The 17,444-nt window shown below is 46.3% G+C and overlaps 1 protein-coding gene across 3 annotated transcripts in view; it reads right to left on the bottom strand.

The window, feature by feature from the left end:
- Positions 1–16,193, bottom strand: part of PACS1 (phosphofurin acidic cluster sorting protein 1) — a 61,852-nt gene extending 45,659 nt beyond the window's left edge. For all 3 annotated transcript variants that reach the window (XM_058160405.1, XM_058160407.1, XM_058160406.1), the window contains exon 1: positions 15,738–16,193. In XM_058160405.1, the coding sequence (XP_058016388.1) occupies positions 15,738–16,105 (368 nt within the window). In that variant the 5' untranslated portion in view covers positions 16,106–16,193. The remainder of the gene's footprint in view (positions 1–15,737) is intronic.
- Between the last annotated feature and the right edge of the window lie 1,251 nt (positions 16,194–17,444).

Genomic DNA, 17,444 nt, shown 5'->3' with positions numbered 1-17,444 from the left:
GGGTTAACGCAATCGGAGACAATCCTTCCCTGCAGTTTCGTCATTCCCGATGGGTTGAGGCATGTCTTTGTGATTAATGGCAGGTAATAAGGAAGGGCAAGAAAGAGGAGGGGGAGAGAGAGGGGGGGGGGAAGGAGGGAAGGAGAGAGAGAGGGAGAGAGAAGGAGAGGGAGGGAAGGAGAGAGAGCGAAAACAGCCCCCAAAACGGCCTGAAAACAGCCCCAAAAGCAGCCTGAAAACAGCCCCCAAAACGGCCTGAAAACAGCCCCAAAAGCAGCCTGAAAACAGCCCCCAAAACGGCCTGAAAACAGCCCCAAAAGCAGCTTGAAAACAGCCCCAAAAACGGCCTGAAAACAGCCCAAAAAATGGCCTGAAAACAGCCCCCAAAAAAGGCCTGAAAACAGCCCCAAAAAAGGCCCTGAAAATGGACCAAAAAATGGCCTGAAAACAGCCCCAAAAATGGCCTGAAAACAGCCCCCAAAAAAGGCCTGAAAACAGCCCCAAAAAAGGCCCTGAAAATGGACCAAAAAATGGCCTGAAAACAGCCCAAAAAACAGCCTGAAAACAGCCCAAAAAAACCAGCCCGAAAACAGCTTGAAACCAGCCCCAAAAAAGGCCTGAAAATGGATCAAAAAATGCCCTGAAAATGGATCAAAAACAGCTTGAAAACAGCCCAAAAAAGTCCCAAAACAGCTTGAAACCAGCCCAAAAAAGGCCTGAAAACAGCCCCCCCAAAAAACAGACTGAAAACAGCCCGAAAATAGCTTGAAACCAGCCGAAAAAAAGGCGTGAAAACAGACCAAAAAACGCCCTGAAAATGGATCAAAAACAGCTTGAAATCAGCCTAAAAAATAGCCTGAAAACAGCTCAAAAAAGGCCTGAAAACAACCCAAAAAAACGCCCTGGAAACAGCCCCCCAAAAGGCCTGAAAACAGCCCAAAACCACCTTGAAAATGGACCAAAAACCGCCCTGAAAACCACCTTCAAAACGACCTGAAAACAGCCCATAAAATGGCCTGAAAACGGACCAAAAAACAGCCAAAAAAGAACTATGTGCGCGCCAGCCAGCTGGTCTTTGGGTTTCCGGTGCTCCGGTGAGCGCACAGGCACGGATGTTGCAGTTTGGGCCCTCGGTGCCGAAAAAGCTTCACCATCACTGAAATAGGACCAGAAATGGCTTCACTCCATTCACGGAAGTAGCCAAAAAGCAGGCAAAAAGATTTCACCACATTTCCCCAGGGTCTCTCCAAGCCCGCACTTTAAAGTGACTATTATTGAATGATCAATTGGTGTCAATCCAGAAAGGAATCTGAAAAGCTCACAGAACGCTTGGCTTAATTACATTGGTGTTTTTTTTTCTCTCCCTTTCGAAAGGGGAAGCAAAACAGCCGTTGTTTTTTTTCCGTGCACACCTTGTGCCGCCTTGAGGAATTAACTTTGCAATGTGTGCATAACTTTTAATCGCTTTTACGAGTTTCACTTGATGACCGTCCACCGGTTATAAATTAACAGGAGTTTGCAGGAGCGGGTAATAAACAGGAGAGGTGCAATAAAAAAATATATATCTTATCAAATTAGTTTGTATTTCTCAGCCACGCTTGGCAGTCTCTACCTAGGAAGTGCGGGGGGGAAAAAAGAGCTTTTAATTGCTGAGATCAAAGTATCTCCCGACAGGCGTTTATGGTTCTGAGCAGCTTTTCAGGTATGGATTTTTATGGGAACCACAGACCGGAAGCACGTGTGGTATGTGACCCAGACAACACACCGACAAACAGGAGCAAAACTGATTAGGCCGTTATGCAACCGGTCACGTTCGAAATCACCTTGTGGAGCAACTTCAAATGTTCCAGGGGAAGAGTAGCCCACACAGACGGGGTTGTTGAGTCGGGATGGTTGAAAGGAACAGGCCGTCCTGATTTCGTGACCGTTGCTTGCAGCGGTCGTTAAGCGGACGCCACGGTCATAAAGCGAACCCGCCGTTCGCTATGTCGGGTTGGGTGGAAATGTTGTGACCTGTATTTCTGAGCCCAGCATTTCTGTTACTAAGTGAGACAAAATTTGCTCAATTTTACGACTTTTCTGACCAGGGTTGTTCAATGAATCACTGCCATCCTTAAGCTAGCAACGTGGTTGTTAAGTGAATCGGGTTTTCTCATTGACTCGGCACGTCGGAAGGTCGCGAAAAGGGGATGACGTAACCCCGGGATGTGGCGCCCGTCATAAATGCGAACCAGTTGCCGAGCGTTCGAATTTGGATGACGCGACCATGGGGATGCAGCAACGGTCGTTACGTGTGAAAAGCGGTCGGAAGTCCCTTATTTTTCGGCGCTGTTGTAACTTCAAACAGCCACTAAGCGAACGGTTGTAAGTCAAAGGGCTACCTGTAAAATCTCCACCTTGAGGAATGAAATCCGCAGGCCTTAAATCAGCCTCTCCTTTCAATTGTCTATAGAGATTCAGTAACAGAGTTGGAAGGGACCCTGGAGGTCATTTAGTCCAACCCCCTGCTCACGCAGACGACCTGCACTAAGGATTTGAACCGCCGGACTGCTCGACCTTTCTGATCGACGAGCTCAGCGTCTTAGTCATGGTGTTTCCAAGGTGCTTTTTTTCAAGAGACAACTGGACTTTCCGGTTTTTCTTCTGAAGACCTTAGGCATCTCCTCCAAGAAACTTTCTCAGCTCATCCACTCCGAGCTGAAGAAGCTTCTTGGAGAGGAAGTGAAACGTCTTCAAAGAAAAAAAAACCAGAAAGTCCAGTTACCACTTGAAAGAGCTGAAGAAGCTTTTTGGAGCAGAAATGAAACGTCTTCAAAGAAAAACAAAAGTCCAGTTGCCTCTTGAAAAAAGCACCTTTTGGTCCCCTTTCCATTCGTTATCCTGATTTTTTTTTAAACCACTTAATGTTAGCCTAGCCAGCCAAAGCCGCTCTGGGTTTGTTAATTCTGCCAACGTGCTGTTATTTAATTATTTCTCTGCCGTTCGCAGAAACCTTCAGGATAAGCACAATGTGCTCCTAATCATAACATTTGCTAATATTCCCGCAACTGACACCAGGAAAACGGAATCCGGGCAGATGGCCCAATTTTTGGGTTGATTATGAAATGTCACCGTTTTCCCCCCCCTCCCTGTGCAATTTATATGTACACACCTAAGAAAAGTGAACACACAACCGCACTGACGTGAACCATCAACCCAGAAATGAGGGATACATATAAAATACTTCTTAATAGACTGGCTAGCTTATTAAGAGGTAGAAAGTAGAAAATAGTATTATGTATAAAGTTAAAGGTAAAGGTAAAGGTTCCCCTCGCACATACGTGCTAGTCGTTTCTGTTTCAAAGCCGAAGAGCCAGCGCTGTCCGAAGACGTCTCCGTGGTCATGTGGCCGGCATGACTCAACGCCAAAGGCGCACGGAACGCTCTTCCCTTCCCACCAAAGGTGGTCCCTATTTTTCTACTTGCATTTTTTTTTACCTGCTTTCGAACTGCTAGGTTGGCAGAAGCTGGGACAAGTCACGGAAGCTCACCCTGTTACGCGGCACAAGGGATTCGAACCGCTGAACTGCCGACCTTTTCGATCGACAAGCTCAACGTCTTAGCCACTGAGCCACCGCGTCCCAGGTATACTGATATACAAAAAAAAAACACATTATAATGACCACGTATACACAAACGTTAGAAGTTGAAAGATTGTGATTATGTATATTTAAATTATTAGTGGCGGTATTGTGTTTAAAATGTATTGACCCAGACAAATACATTGTTCACCAAGCATTTATGGATGTTAAAGTATAAAGGTATAAAAAAACAATCAACACAGAAATAGCTCACTTGAAAGAAATGATTAAGTCACAATTCTCTTATTATTTCTTGTGTGTCCAATAAAAAAATTCTGTTCTGTTCTGTTCTGTTCTGTTCTGTTCTGTTCTGTTCTGTTCTGTTCTGTTCTGTTCTATTCTATTCTATTCTATTCTATTCTATTCTATTCTATTCACTATAGGAAGTTTTCGGCTTACAACAGTTTGCTTAGTGACTGTTGAAAGTTACAAGGGCATTGAAAAACATGATTTATGACCAGCGGTGGGATTCACATTATGTTACTACTGGTTCGCCGTGCACATATGTGTCGTTTGTGCATGTGTGCGCCCGGTTTGTGCACACGCGCCTGCCTTCCACACATATGCCCGGCCTTCTGCGCATGTGCCCGGCCTCAAAAACATGCCTAAATAGATTGGCATAGAGCCGGGACGTATCCGCGATTTCTCCTACCAGTTCGGGCGAACCGGCGTGAACCGGCTGAATACCCACCTCTGCTTATGACCGTTTTTCACAGTTACGACTTTTGTAGCAGCCCCACGATTGTGTGATCAAAATTCAGACGCGTGGCTACTGGTTCATACTTATGGCCGTGGCTGTGCCCCCTTTTACGACCTTCTAACAACGTGGAAGCCAGATTCGCTTAGTAACCGGGTTCCTTACTTACCAATGTTGGTGATTCACTTAACACCTGGTCTTAAAAATGAGGCCCAACCCACTTAATAAATGCCTTCGCTTAGAAATTTGGGGCTCAATTACTGCCTGTAATGTTCTGATATATTTTCATTCATTTCTACCTGGGGCTGTCATTGTGTTTACGTTCGTTGCTAGCCTATAAAGTCTTCATTTGGCCAAACCAAGATTCCATTAAGAGTTCAATTTGTTTTAAGAAATCTCTCTTTAAGCAAACGCTCAAAACAGCGCCAAGGGTAATCCCTTTTCCAGAAAATGCAGCTTACATCACTTAGTAGAATTTAATAGACGTGCTAAAGATACCTTTGTCGATATTCCAAAGATGAAGTTCCAGTTTAAATGCCTGTCCGCAAAAACTCATCTTTTTAAAGGGTCAAATAGCATGTCTTTTATTGCAACGGACCAAACTATTCGAATTATGGGTTCTTCTCTGCATTTGAGGCTCCCGCAAAGAAAACCACAAAGTGAATATTCAAACCTATCTAAATGCTTCTTATTCCAAAAAGTAGCTACAGAATAAAGTGCTTTTAGACATAAAAAACAAAAAAAAACAAAAAACCATGAGGTTTCTGAATACGGCCTGTGTATTCATTTAAACTTTTCCATTTTGAAAACCGACAGAAATAAAGATAGTCCTCGACTTGCGGCCACAACGGAGCTCAAAATTTCCCCTTATTGACCGAGCCAATGGTTAAATGAGTTTTGGCCTCATTTTACGATCCTTCTTGCCGCGGTTGTTAAGGGAATTGCTGCATTTGTGAAAGTTAGTAAGGCGGTTGTTACGTGAATCTGGCTTCCTCGTTGAAGGTCGCAAAAGGAGATCACACGACACACACACACACCCCGGGGACACTGCAACGGTCGTAAGTGTGAGTCAGTTCCTAAGCGTCCGAATTTTGATCAGGTGGCCAGAAGGATGCTGCGATGGTTGTAAGTTGGGAAAAAAGTTCAATCCCTTTTGTCAGGGGGTTTTTTGGTAGCTTCAAACGGTCGCTAAATGAACAATTGCAAGTCGAGAACTACCTGCCCGCAAAAGCTTCTTGAAACGGCCAAACATTCCCGTTTTGAAAGCCTTCAAAAAATAAGAGGCTTGGCTCGGAGACAAAAATCTGATTTACGCTCGCGTTCACGAAGAAAACTTTTTTTAATTTTAGAGATAGGTGACCATTTGGAAGTCCGGATGGCTAAAGTTGGGACAACATCCCCTTAATAACTTGCTCACTTAGCAACGGACATTTGAGCTCCGTTGTGGCCGTAAGTCGAGGACTAGCTAGAGAGGAACAGTTCCTAAGTGGCAGCTGGGATTTCTTTGCAAGGGCTGCACGATCCTGCCTGACCTTAAGCTCCCGAAACTTTCTGATCAAACCAAATTATTTAAAGAGTTTTAATTAAAAAAAACAACAAAAAAACACCCACAGGCTTTAGGGCGGAGGCGCCTGTAATTTCAAGAGCTTAAAAGATGGGTCGCCTCTTCTCGTTTCCCAGGCTGACACACCACAGGTCGTCCTCGACTTAAGACCACAATGGAGCCCAACGTTACTACCTATCGCTAAGGGAGACATCTGCCGAGTGAGGTGTTTTTTTTGCCAAACTTTACGACTGCTCTTGCCCCGGTTGTTAAGTGAATCTGGCATTTCCCCGTTGGCTTTGCTTGTCGGGAGGTCGCAAAAGAGGATCACGTGACCCCGGGACTTTGCGACCGTCGTAAATAGGAGCCGGTTGCCAAGCGTCCAAATTTTATGTGGCCACGGGGATGCTAAAACGGTCGCCAGTGTGAAAAAAACGGTCTCAAGTCCCTTTTTTCCCTCCAGTGCCATCGTAACTTTGAAACAGTCACTAAATGAACCGGTTGTAAGCCGAGGACTACCTGCTACCCACAAAAGATTCTTAAAACGGCCTGGGTGCTCACTTGAGCATTCCCGTTTTTGAAAAACTCCAAAAAGAGAGGGCTCAGCTCGGAGACAAAAATCTGATTTATGCTCGTGTTCGCGAAGAAAACTTCAGAAAATCAGGAAAAAAAGTCAGTTGTTAGAGACACAGTTTGGAAACAGGGACTCCTACACGGTTCAAACTTCATTCAATATTGTGATTTACCTTGGAGTCATTTGTAATAACAACTTCCCAACAGCCAGGCTCAGCAAGGAAAATCGGATTTACAATTGAGTTCGTTAAGGAAACGTTTGTCCGTCCTCGGAATTGGACAATTCTGAAGTGCTACTCATTATTTTAAAAAAAGCAGAACAAAACAAGGTAACCAGGGCCATCATTTTGTCGAACGTGATTGCCTCCGGATTGTGTGTTTCTACCATCGAGCGCTCATCACTAAGTCAGCACCTGTCAAAAGAAAGCATTCCTACGTGCTAGAGAGAAAAGGTGATTCAGGTAAACTTCCGGAAAAGTTATCGGAATAAAATAAGACCGTAACCCAGGCTGCCTGAAAATGTACCTGTTAGTAAAGGTAAAGGTTTCCCTCGCATATATCTGCTAGTTGTTCTCGACTCTAGGGGGCGGTGTTCATCTCTGTTTCAAAGCCGAAGAGCCAGCGCTGTCCGAAGACGTCTCCGTGGTCATGTGGCCGGCATGACTCAACACCCAAAGGCGCACGGAACGCTCTTCCCTTCCCACCAAAGGTGGTCCCTATTTTTTCTACTTGCATTTTTTACGTGCTTTCGAACTGCTAGGTTGGCAGAAGCTGGGACAAGGAACGGGAGCTCACCCCGTTAGGCGGCGCTAGGGATTCGAACCGCCGAACTGCCGACCTTTCTGATCGACAAGCTCAACGTCTTCGCCGCTTCCCCATGTACGTGTTGAACAGGAGTGCAATATTCATCAATGGGGCCCGAGAGCTTGAAGTTATTTAACTAATGGGTTTATTTTTAGGTGGCAAAAAGGCTTTTTATTTTTAACGCCGCGTTAAAAAAACAACAGATGGAACGGAGAGTTTAAAAGGCTGGGATTTTTTTTTTTTTTTGTAAATTTTATTTTGGGAGCTATTTGAGCGACGTCTTCTTTTTTGGGGAGAAAGGAAACGAAAGCATTCAAGATGGCCTCTTTTCTAACCAGAAATGTTTCCACGCATCTCAAAAAAAAAATATTAAAAAGAAAAGAAGATATGGACTTGGACAAGGGGCGGATAAACGCCGGAGTGATCATCCCAGGGGTCACCCTTTCCTTATGTCACCAGCAGAAATCTCGTTTTAGTTCACAGCATGGGATCCCACAAAGAGGAAGGTGGCCAGATGGAATTTTTTTTTCCCAAGACACCGCCGAGCAGTTGTCGGAAAAAGCAGGCTACCTTTTTTTTTAAAAAAAAGAAAAAATTTGGGAAAGGGAACGGCTAAAAAAATTGGCCTCAGCAGCTGATAGAAGCTGGGCAGGCCTGGAAACTTGGATTATTTTCCCCTCTTCGGTTTCCTGCAAAATTCTTCTACTGGGAAAGGTTTCCTTGAATGTCCATTTAAACAGAATCCCTTTGCAAATGCACGAATAGTTTAACTCGCCATCCAAAATGGATTCAACAATGCTGTTATAAAAGTGAAGTTAGAAGTTTCCCCTGTCCGGTCACGGTTGACTCTAGAGCAGGGTGCTTCTCTTTGTTTCTTGGCCGAGGGAACCAGCGGTGTCCGAAGACAATTTCCATGGTCATGTGGCTAGCCAAAGCTGCATGAATGTTGTTACCTTCCCGCCGAAGTGGTACCTATTTATCTACTCGCGTTTGCCTGCTTTTGGACTGCTAAGGTGGGAGGAGCTGGAGCAAGGAATGGGAGCTCACCCGTTGCACAGAGCTCAGGTCTCAAACCTGGGCTGCCTATATGCCAAAGGTGCACAAACGCTTTTACCTTCCCGCCGAAGTGGTACCTATTTATCTACTCGCGTTTGCCTGCTTTTGGACTGCTAAGGTGGGAGGAGCTGGAGCAAAGAATGGGAGCTCACCCGTTGCACAGAGCTCAGGTCTCAAACCCGGGCCTTGAATCGTGGAACAGAATTACTTTGCCAATGCAGAGATAGTTAACCCACCATCTGAAATGGAGTCAACAATTCTATTATAAAGGTGACAGTATGGACGAATAACGAACAATGGTTCTAAGGGGCAGCAGAATGGACTAGGTTCTTAACCGTGGTTCTTAACGCTTTCTTCCCCAGGGATACCCTTTGAATGTCTTTTGTGGCCACGGATCCTCCCCCCAGACTTTAACTCGAGATTTAAACCAATCACATTTCTTCAAGGACCCCCTGAGATCCCTCCCAGGGGTTGAGAACCACTGGATTAGAAAAAAAAAAAAACCCACGGAAAGTCACAAACCAGCATCAAAGTTATATGCCGCCACTCTCGGCTCACGGAGAGCAGTGAAATGCAGAAGTCCCATTAAACTGCTCGTTCATCCGATAGGATTTGAGCTCATTGGGGGGAAAAAAAATGTCTTTTCAGCTCCAGATTTATTTATTTTTTTAAATGTACATTAAGATAGCAAAGTATTATAGCGGCATCTTTAAACACGCCAGCACAAGAGAAAGAAATTTAGCAAGCAGGTATCAACGTGAAGTGCTAAGAGGATTTTTATTTTATTTTTTTTGGAAAAACTAAACAAAACACACACACAGAAGGATTTTCGGCGTGTGAGAATTCGGATATGTTTCAGATCCAAAGGAATGTTTTCTTGGGAGATAATCGGAAATGACAAGACGATCCAGAAATCCCATATTTAACGTCCTGTTGCAACGGAATAACATGCAAAACAGCAGGAGCTCAGCCAACGGCATAGCTAATGAGCTAGACCAATTATCGAATATAATCAAGTCAAACGCATCGGGACGTACCGGTCCCTGATCAGAACAAGGCTAACCAAGAAAATCAGGAACAAGGTGGGATTTTAAACTTGAAAAAAGGGACGATGCAGTGATTGGCATTCAAACGTCCTCCAGGTCTGAGTTCAACAACAACAACAACATGGTTTAGACGTCACAAAACGTGGTTTTAAGAAAGCATGAAAGGCAGCTCTGCTGTTTACAAAGCTGCCACCTGTAAATAGGTCCAGCAAAGTTATTTGCTGACATGGATGAATAAGCATTGGCAGAATCTGCCTTTCCACCTGCTGAAGGTACCGTATTGTCGTTTTGAGAAAACCAATCAGAAAATAAACGTGACTAAAATATTTTTATACCTAGCAGGGAAAAAACAAAACAAAAGAGGAAGGAGGAATAAAATGCGGGCTTATATTTATTGAGAATACATACGTACATATATATATATGTGTGTGTGTTTGCGTATGCTAATAGCGAGCAATATTCCCTAAAAGGGCATAAAATTTAACCAGCAGCCCCATATTCCAGACAAAATGGTTTAAATTGCACTAAAAGCCATCTGCTTCAATAGCGTCGCTCAATTTACGTTTCCTTTTGTCTCGAAGCATTTTTATTTGCTTTTACATCAGAAGGAATTTCGGGGTAGGTTGTGTCAATCGGCTGTATTGCATATTGAACGGCACAATTATTTCTTCTGGGGGGTGGGGAGCACAAAACAAAAAAGCAGAGGTGGTTTTTTTTGGCCGTTTTGGCAAATTACCCACATGCCAAACGACGGCGTTATAAAAATAAAACACGGCCCCACAAGAATCCTGGAACGGGGAGACTGTTCTGTTCGGTTAACTTCCTCTGCGGCAGGAAACTAAATTCCTCCTGCTTTGAGAGAGAGAGAGAGAGAGGCGTAAAATTTAGGTTGGAGCTGGGCTACAAAGCAGTTGTTACACAGAGGTTAACAACTGCAGGGGCTGCAGAAAAAGCAGACAGTTGTGTTGACAACCCAACGTTCAAGTGTTAAACCATGTTTAATTCTCCCGAGTAAACATGGCACCGAAAAGGCGATTATGTCTTCTTGCTCTTAAACCAATATTTTCTCTTCCACAGGAGATCTCGGCCCACCCTGATATACAGGCCTTCTCATAATAAGGATCACTTTTGACTGCAAAAACCATGTGTAAGCTCTTCACCAAGGATACATCCCTTCTCCCGTACGTTCAAATAATCAATGGGTTTATTTTACTTTTTTAAAAAGTCACGCAGGGAACAGCCAAGGTCATCTTAAGAAACAAGCCCTGATGCTACTCAATGTGGCTGGCAGAAACTGTAAAGGAATTTTTAAAAAATATATATAAACTGCAAATACATCTAAATGTACTAGGAGGAAACATGATAGAGTCCTAATGTCCAAGATTTGTGTTTTTTTTTTTATTTTATTTTCCTGAAGGAGGAAGAGGCCTTGTACTTAAAATGGATTTCGGCTAATGCCTGCCTAAGATTTTATACCTTCCCTGCTTTCAAAAGGCTACTTGAAATACTGTCGTGTAGTTAAGAGCTCTTCTTTCCCCTTGTAAAGAAGCAAAGATCTTGAGTTCAAACCGAGTGGACGTTTCAGACCAACAAAACAACAACAACAAGAATAAATAAATCAAAAGTAAAATTAGCCTTTTCACTAGTGAAACTGATCTTCAGGAAGGAAGGAAGAAAAAAAGAAAGAGAGAAAGAAACATTATCTAATAAACAGCCCCAGACCTGTTGTTAGAAATAGGGAAATGCTACCCTGGAGATACAAGCGACAAACCAACAACATCGATAACGCAACACGGGGGATATTAGAAAACCGTTGGAGGTGTCCTTGTTAGCAGGGAAATATTGACCAAGGAAGCAGGGCTCTTGATAAGACGAAGGGGTTTAAAAAAAAGGTCTTTTTCCAACTCCATCCAGAAAAATATTTATCCTTTCACTTAAGAGATAAACATCCTTTTTTTGCGGGAGGGACAGAAAAAAGCCATGCAGTTTTTGCATTTATCGAAATGCAGTCCTCAACTTATGACCACGATGGGGCCAGAATATCCGCTGCTGGGGCAGTTGGTTAAGTCAGCGGAACCTGATTTTACGAACTTTCTCGTTTAGCCGATCGCTGCCGCCGTTAAACGAATCCAGCTTCCTTTGCCGGAAGCCGGCTGGGAAAGTCAGTAACAGTAACAGGGTTGGAAGGGTCCCTTGGAGGTCATCTAGCCCAACCCCCTGCTCGCGCAGGAGACCTGGGCTAGGGATTCGAACCGCCGAACTGCCGACCTTTCTGATCGACAGGCTGACTTGTCTCAGCCACTGAGCCACCTCGTCAGTCACAAATAGTGACGGAGGCTACGACCGCCGTAAATGCACGCTGGTGGCTAAGCACCCACATTTTGATGGGGTGAGGATGGGCATAGGTGGAAAGGCCAGGCCTAGCTCAACTTTTAAGAAGAGATTGGATGACTGAAGCAGTGGTTGGGGATTCCTGCCTGCGCAGGGGGTTGGACTAGAAGACCTCCGAGGTCCCTTCCAACTCCATGATTCTGTACTCCGTCACACATTTTATGTGTTGTTATTTATTTTTTTTAATTTGAATTTATATCCCGCCCTTCTCCGAAGACTCAGGGCGGCTTACGCTATGTTAAGCAATAGTCTTCATCCATTTGTATATTATATACAAAGTCAACTTATTGCCCCCAACAATCTGGGTCCTCATTTTACCTACCTTATAAAGGATTTTCAGTGCTTCTATAATTTTGATCGTTAAACCAATGGGTGGTTGCGCTGGGTGAACACCTGGAGGCAGGTGTGCATCCGTAAAATAAGATTTGGGAAGAGTTTGAATGAAACACCTGCTCTTACCTGGAAATGGGTTGAGTGAGTTCATATATCTCGCCCAAACATATCGAAACAGCCCTTCCTTAAGAAAAGCAGGTGTGGCCAGTAGCCCTACCGAAGCTTTGAACATAGAATTTACCAAAAGGAATCGGATTAAAGATGCCCTCTTCCAAGTGAGCTGCCACTCACAAAAGCACCTGTCTTTTAACTTCTCAGTCATCCAGGTCACGGTTGCCCCGAAGGTGCCTTTTTCAGCAGGCAACTGGACTTTCTTGTTTTTTTTTTTCCTTTTGAAGATGCTTCGCTTCTCATCCAAGAAGCTTCTTCGGCTCTGACTGAATTCTGGGAGTTGAAGTCCGCCAGGCTTAAAGCTGCCAAGGTTAGAGACCCCTGTTTTAGAGGGTTGTTGAGGCCACTTGGAGGTTTATCTGTGTCCTCAGGGTCACCTGAGAGTTGCAAACGGTTCCTGCAGTTGGCAGTCTTTTAGATTTTTAGCTATACAATTTGGGACAATATGGGATTAGGAATGGATTTCCAGAAAAAAATTGCAGACTACAGGAACTATTTGCATCACTCAGGTGTCCCTGACGACGCAGGTAAACCTCCAAGTGGCCTCGACAACCTTCTAAAAGGATGCAAAGGACCAGCCGTCTGCAAGGAATATCAATCCTTCCGTTCCCCTCCATCCGATCCGAACTGAAGAAGCTTCTCGGATGGGAAGCGAAACGTCTTCAAAACAACAACAACCAGAAAGTCCAGTTGTCTCTTGAAAAAACAACAACAACACCTTTCAAACAACCTTGACCTGGATGATGGAGAAGTTCTCTAGACTTCCACCTGTCTTTTAAGAAATTAGAAAAAGCTCTACCAAACCAGATTTCGGATTTTTTTTTTTTTTTTGCACAAAAGGCACAAAAGATCACTGAAATTGGAACAAGCAAACCAACCAAATTTGGATAAGTAGCTCCGCCAGCTGCCAATGTCGGTCGGAAGTTGGTTTAAGCAAGAGAGGAACGTCTCGGTAAGATGTTGGCACGGAGGCCCTTCAATCTGAGGAAGTGCTTGTAACCGGAACCACGCGGCGGATTGAGTACACAATAACTTCGCACTCAGGGAGTATATAGTAACTATATAGTAGTATCCGAGATGTAAATGCACCCCAAGTTGGAACAACCTGTAACTCAGATCATGTTGTGGGAGAGATTGGGGGAGGGGGGCAATGTTCTTCTTGAGTAACCCCCCCCAATTGGCCTTACAATAAGACACTGACCAGATTGGAGGTAGTCCTCTGTTTACGACCACAACTGAGATCGGAATTTCCACCGCTAAGTGAGTTTTGCCCAATTTTGCCACTTTTTTGGGTCGGTTCAGCATGGTTGTTAAATGAATCACAAGGCTGTTCCTCGAATTGAGTTCGACCCCTGGGGAAAGGGCGAGTCCAACCACCCCGGGACGCGGCAATCCCGTCGTAAAGATGCGTCGGTTTTGCCAAGTGCCCAAATTTGGCTCGGGGGATTGTCTGAGGATGCTGCAACGGCCGTAACCATGAGGACTATGTCCTATGTCGCTTTTTTTTTTTCCAGTGGTGTTGTAACTTCGGAGCCTAAGGTAAGTGGTTGTAAGATGAGGACCACCTTCCTCCAATGAATTTGCAAGCCAGCATCCCCAAAAGAACGGCCAAGCCAGCCACACAACAACAACAACAACAATAATAATAATAATAATAATAATTTAATTTTTATACCGCCCTTCTCCCGAAGGACTCAGGGCGGTGAACAGGCAAATAAAATAATACAATATATTACAATAAAACACATTTTAAAAAACTTATTCAAAATAGCCTAAATTTAAAATACCATAAAATACCACAACCACATCAGGGGAAGAACGACAACCTCTTTTCAAGCCACAAGACCTGTCTCACCATTGGTTCTCAAATGGATGGGCCCTTTTACACACTTACACACAAACACACACACACAACCAAATGTTGCTTTTCTCATTTTCCGGTTGCTTTAAAAGGCCAGACGTAGCAAAACACCCATTGTTTCACCTTGTCCATCATCAACACCCCTTTCAAATCTTCCTACACTCCTCTTCTTCTCCCCCCCCCCCAAATTTATGGGATGTCCGCTTCAAAGCAGAGGAGGAGGGGCTAATCAACTGGACAACTCCCCATTGGATCTCCTTTACTTAAAGAAAGAGATGGGGGGGTCGCCAAGCAAAGAGGGTTACGAAGGGTGGGGGCTTTTAGAAAAAGGCCATTAAGAGGGGGTGCCTTTTGGGGGGGTGGGAGAGGGGGGGGAACCCAGGAGGAAGTGGGAAGGTTGGGTGGCATCACTACTTCGTTCACTCTCATCCCAGGTGTCTTGGGGAGGCTGGGGATGATGGGAAGAAGTCCATCTTTGGTCTTTGGGTAGAGGGAGATGATGAGCGGTTGGTGATGATGGGAGTTGGGAACTCCCCCCCCCCACCCATCCTAAGTCTTTGGGTGGCTGGGGATGAGAAGAGCGGAGCCGCCACCTCAGTGGCTGGGGAAGATGGGTTCTCATCCAGCTGGGGATGATGGGAGGTGGGCGGCCCTCTCTTAAGGGTCTTTGGGCAGGTGGGAGTGATGGCAGAGTCCACCCAGGGGTCCTTATGGGCAGATGGGGATGATGGGAGCTCAAGCCGTCACTCAAGGAGTCTTTCAACAGCTGGGGATGATGGGAGGTGAGCTTACCATCCAAGTGTTCTTTAAACTCCTGGGGATGATGGGAGATAGGCCCCCACCCCAAAGGTCTCTGAAACAGCTGGGGATGATGGAGTTTGTGGAGCTGGGGATGATGGGAGGTGAGCTGCCATCAAGTATTCTTTTAACAGCTGGGGATAATGGAAGGTGGGCCCCACCCCAAAGGTCTCTGAAACAGCTGGGGATGATGGAGTTTGTGGAGCTGGGGATGATGGGAGGTGAGCTGCCATCAAGTATTCTTTTAACAGCTGGGGATAATGGAAGGTGGGCCCCCACCCCGGAGGTCACTCAACAGCAGGGGATGATGGAGTCCTCTGGAGCTGGGGATGATGGGAAGTGGGCCCGCACCCCAGAGGGGCGGCTGGGGATGATGGGAGGTAAGTGTTCTTTCAACAGCTGGGGATGATGGGAAGTGAGTCCCCACCCCAGAGGTCTCTCGACAGCTGGGTATGATGGGAGGTGGGCCGGCAGCCCAGAGGGCCTTTGAGAGCTGGGGATGATGGGAGGTAAGTGTTTTTTTAATAGCTGGGGATGATGGGAGGTGAGCCCCCACCCCAAAGGTTACTCAACAGCTGGGGATGATGGAGTCCTCTGGAGCTGGGGATAATGGGAGGTGAGCCCCCACCCCAGAGGTCACTCAACAGCTGGGGATGATGGAGTCCTCTGGGGCTGGGGAAGATGGGAAGTGGGCCGGCACCCCAGAGGGGCGGCTGGGGATGATGGGAGGTGAGCCCCCACCACAGACGTCCTCTGGGGCTGGGGATGATGGGAGGTGGGCTTACCACCCCAGCGTTCTTTCAACAGCCGGGGACGATGGGAACCCAACCCCGGAGCTCCTTACCTGGGCACGCAGCTGGGCGAGCTCCGGTCCACCTCCCAGGTGGCGTAGAGGTTCATCTGCACGGGGCGACCCCCGGCCGCCGAGCCCGGCGGGGCCTGAGGAGGGGGCGCCCCTCCTCCTCCTCCTCCTCCGGGGGCCGAAGCCCCCAGGCCCGCCGAGGGCTGCGGGGGAGGCGGCGACGCCGAGGGCTGCGGCAGCGGCGGAGGCACCGCCGGCGGGGCCAGCAGCTGAGGCGTCCCGGTCAGCGCCGGGGACCCCGCCGAGGGCTGCGGAGCCGAGGGCGGGGCGCAAGGCGCCGGTTGGAGCAGCGAAGGGCCGGCCGCGGAGCCCCGGGGGCCTCCCAGCACCGACGCCCCTCGCTCCGCCATGGCGCCGTTGGCGCGCGCGGGACCCTCCGCCTTCCCCTCAGCCGCGCCGCGGCCGGACTGACAGACGGGCGCGCGGACCCGCAGAAAGGCCCGCCCCTTTCTCCCGACACGCCCCGCCCACCCCGCGTACGCACGCACGTATGCACGCCCGGCGCGGCGTCACCTCCCCCCCGCCTCTCGTTCGCGCGCGCGCGCTCGGGGCGGGGCAGACCGAGGAGCAGAAGGAATGAAAAGAAAAAAAAAAAAGGCGGAGCTTCTCTTCTTCGTCGCGCCCCCGCCTCCCAGGCAACGATTGGTCCAGCCTCGGACGCCCGTCATCCTTTTTTTTTTTTTGTTGTTGTTGTTTCAATCCCCGCCCACGAGGGCGTGTTCTCCTGCCTGACCCGCCTCCCCCGCCTGAGTGGTTCTCCTTTGCGTCCGACGCTTAGCGAGGAAAAAGTTAGATTTCGTGGAGATGGATAGATAGAAAGAAAGAAGAAAGGGATAGAAATTGAGATGGATGGATGGGTAGACAGAGAGAGATGGATATATAGATTAATAGATACAGAAAGCAAGAATAGAATAGAATAGAATAGAATAGAATAGAATTTTATTGGCCAAGTGTGATTGGACACACAAGGAATTTGTCTTGGTGCATATGCTCTCAGTGTACATAAAAGAAAAGATACGTTCATCAAGGTACAACATTTACAACACAATTGATGATAATATATCAATATAAATCATAAGGATTGCCAGCAACAAGTTATAGTCATACAGTCATAAGTGGAAAGAGATTGGTGATGGGAACTATGAAACGATTAATAGTAGTGCAGATTCAGTAAATAGTCTGACAGTGTTGAGGGAATTATTTGTTTAGCAGAGTGTTGGCCTTCGGAAAAACTGTTCTTGTGTCTAGTTGTTCTGGTGTGCAGTGCTCTATAGCGTTGTTTTGAGGGTAGGAGTTGAAACAGTTTATGTCCAGGATGCAAGGGATCTGCAAATATTTTCACGGCCCTCTTCTTGATTCGTGCAGTATACAGGTCCTCAATGGAAGGCAAGTTGGTAGCAATTATTTTTTCTGCAGTTCTAATTATCCTCTGAAGTCTGTGTTTTTCTTGTTGGGTTGCAGAACCGAACCAGACAGTTATAGAGGTGCAAATGACAGACTCAATAATTCCTCTGTAGAATTGGATCAGCAGCTCCTTGGGCAGTTTGAGCTTACTGAGTTGGTGATAGATAGATAGATAGATATAGAAGGCAGGAAAGAAGTAAAAGATAGATAGATATAGAAGGCAGGAAAGAAGTAAAAGATAGATAGATAGATAGATAGATAGATAGATAGATAGATAGATAGATA

The sequence above is a fragment of the Ahaetulla prasina genome, chromosome 17 (assembly GCF_028640845.1).
Source record: "Ahaetulla prasina isolate Xishuangbanna chromosome 17, ASM2864084v1, whole genome shotgun sequence".
NCBI lineage: Eukaryota > Metazoa > Chordata > Lepidosauria > Squamata > Colubridae > Ahaetulla > Ahaetulla prasina.
Note: the sequence above shows the minus strand (reverse complement) of the source record. Positions and strands in the feature narration are given on the sequence as shown.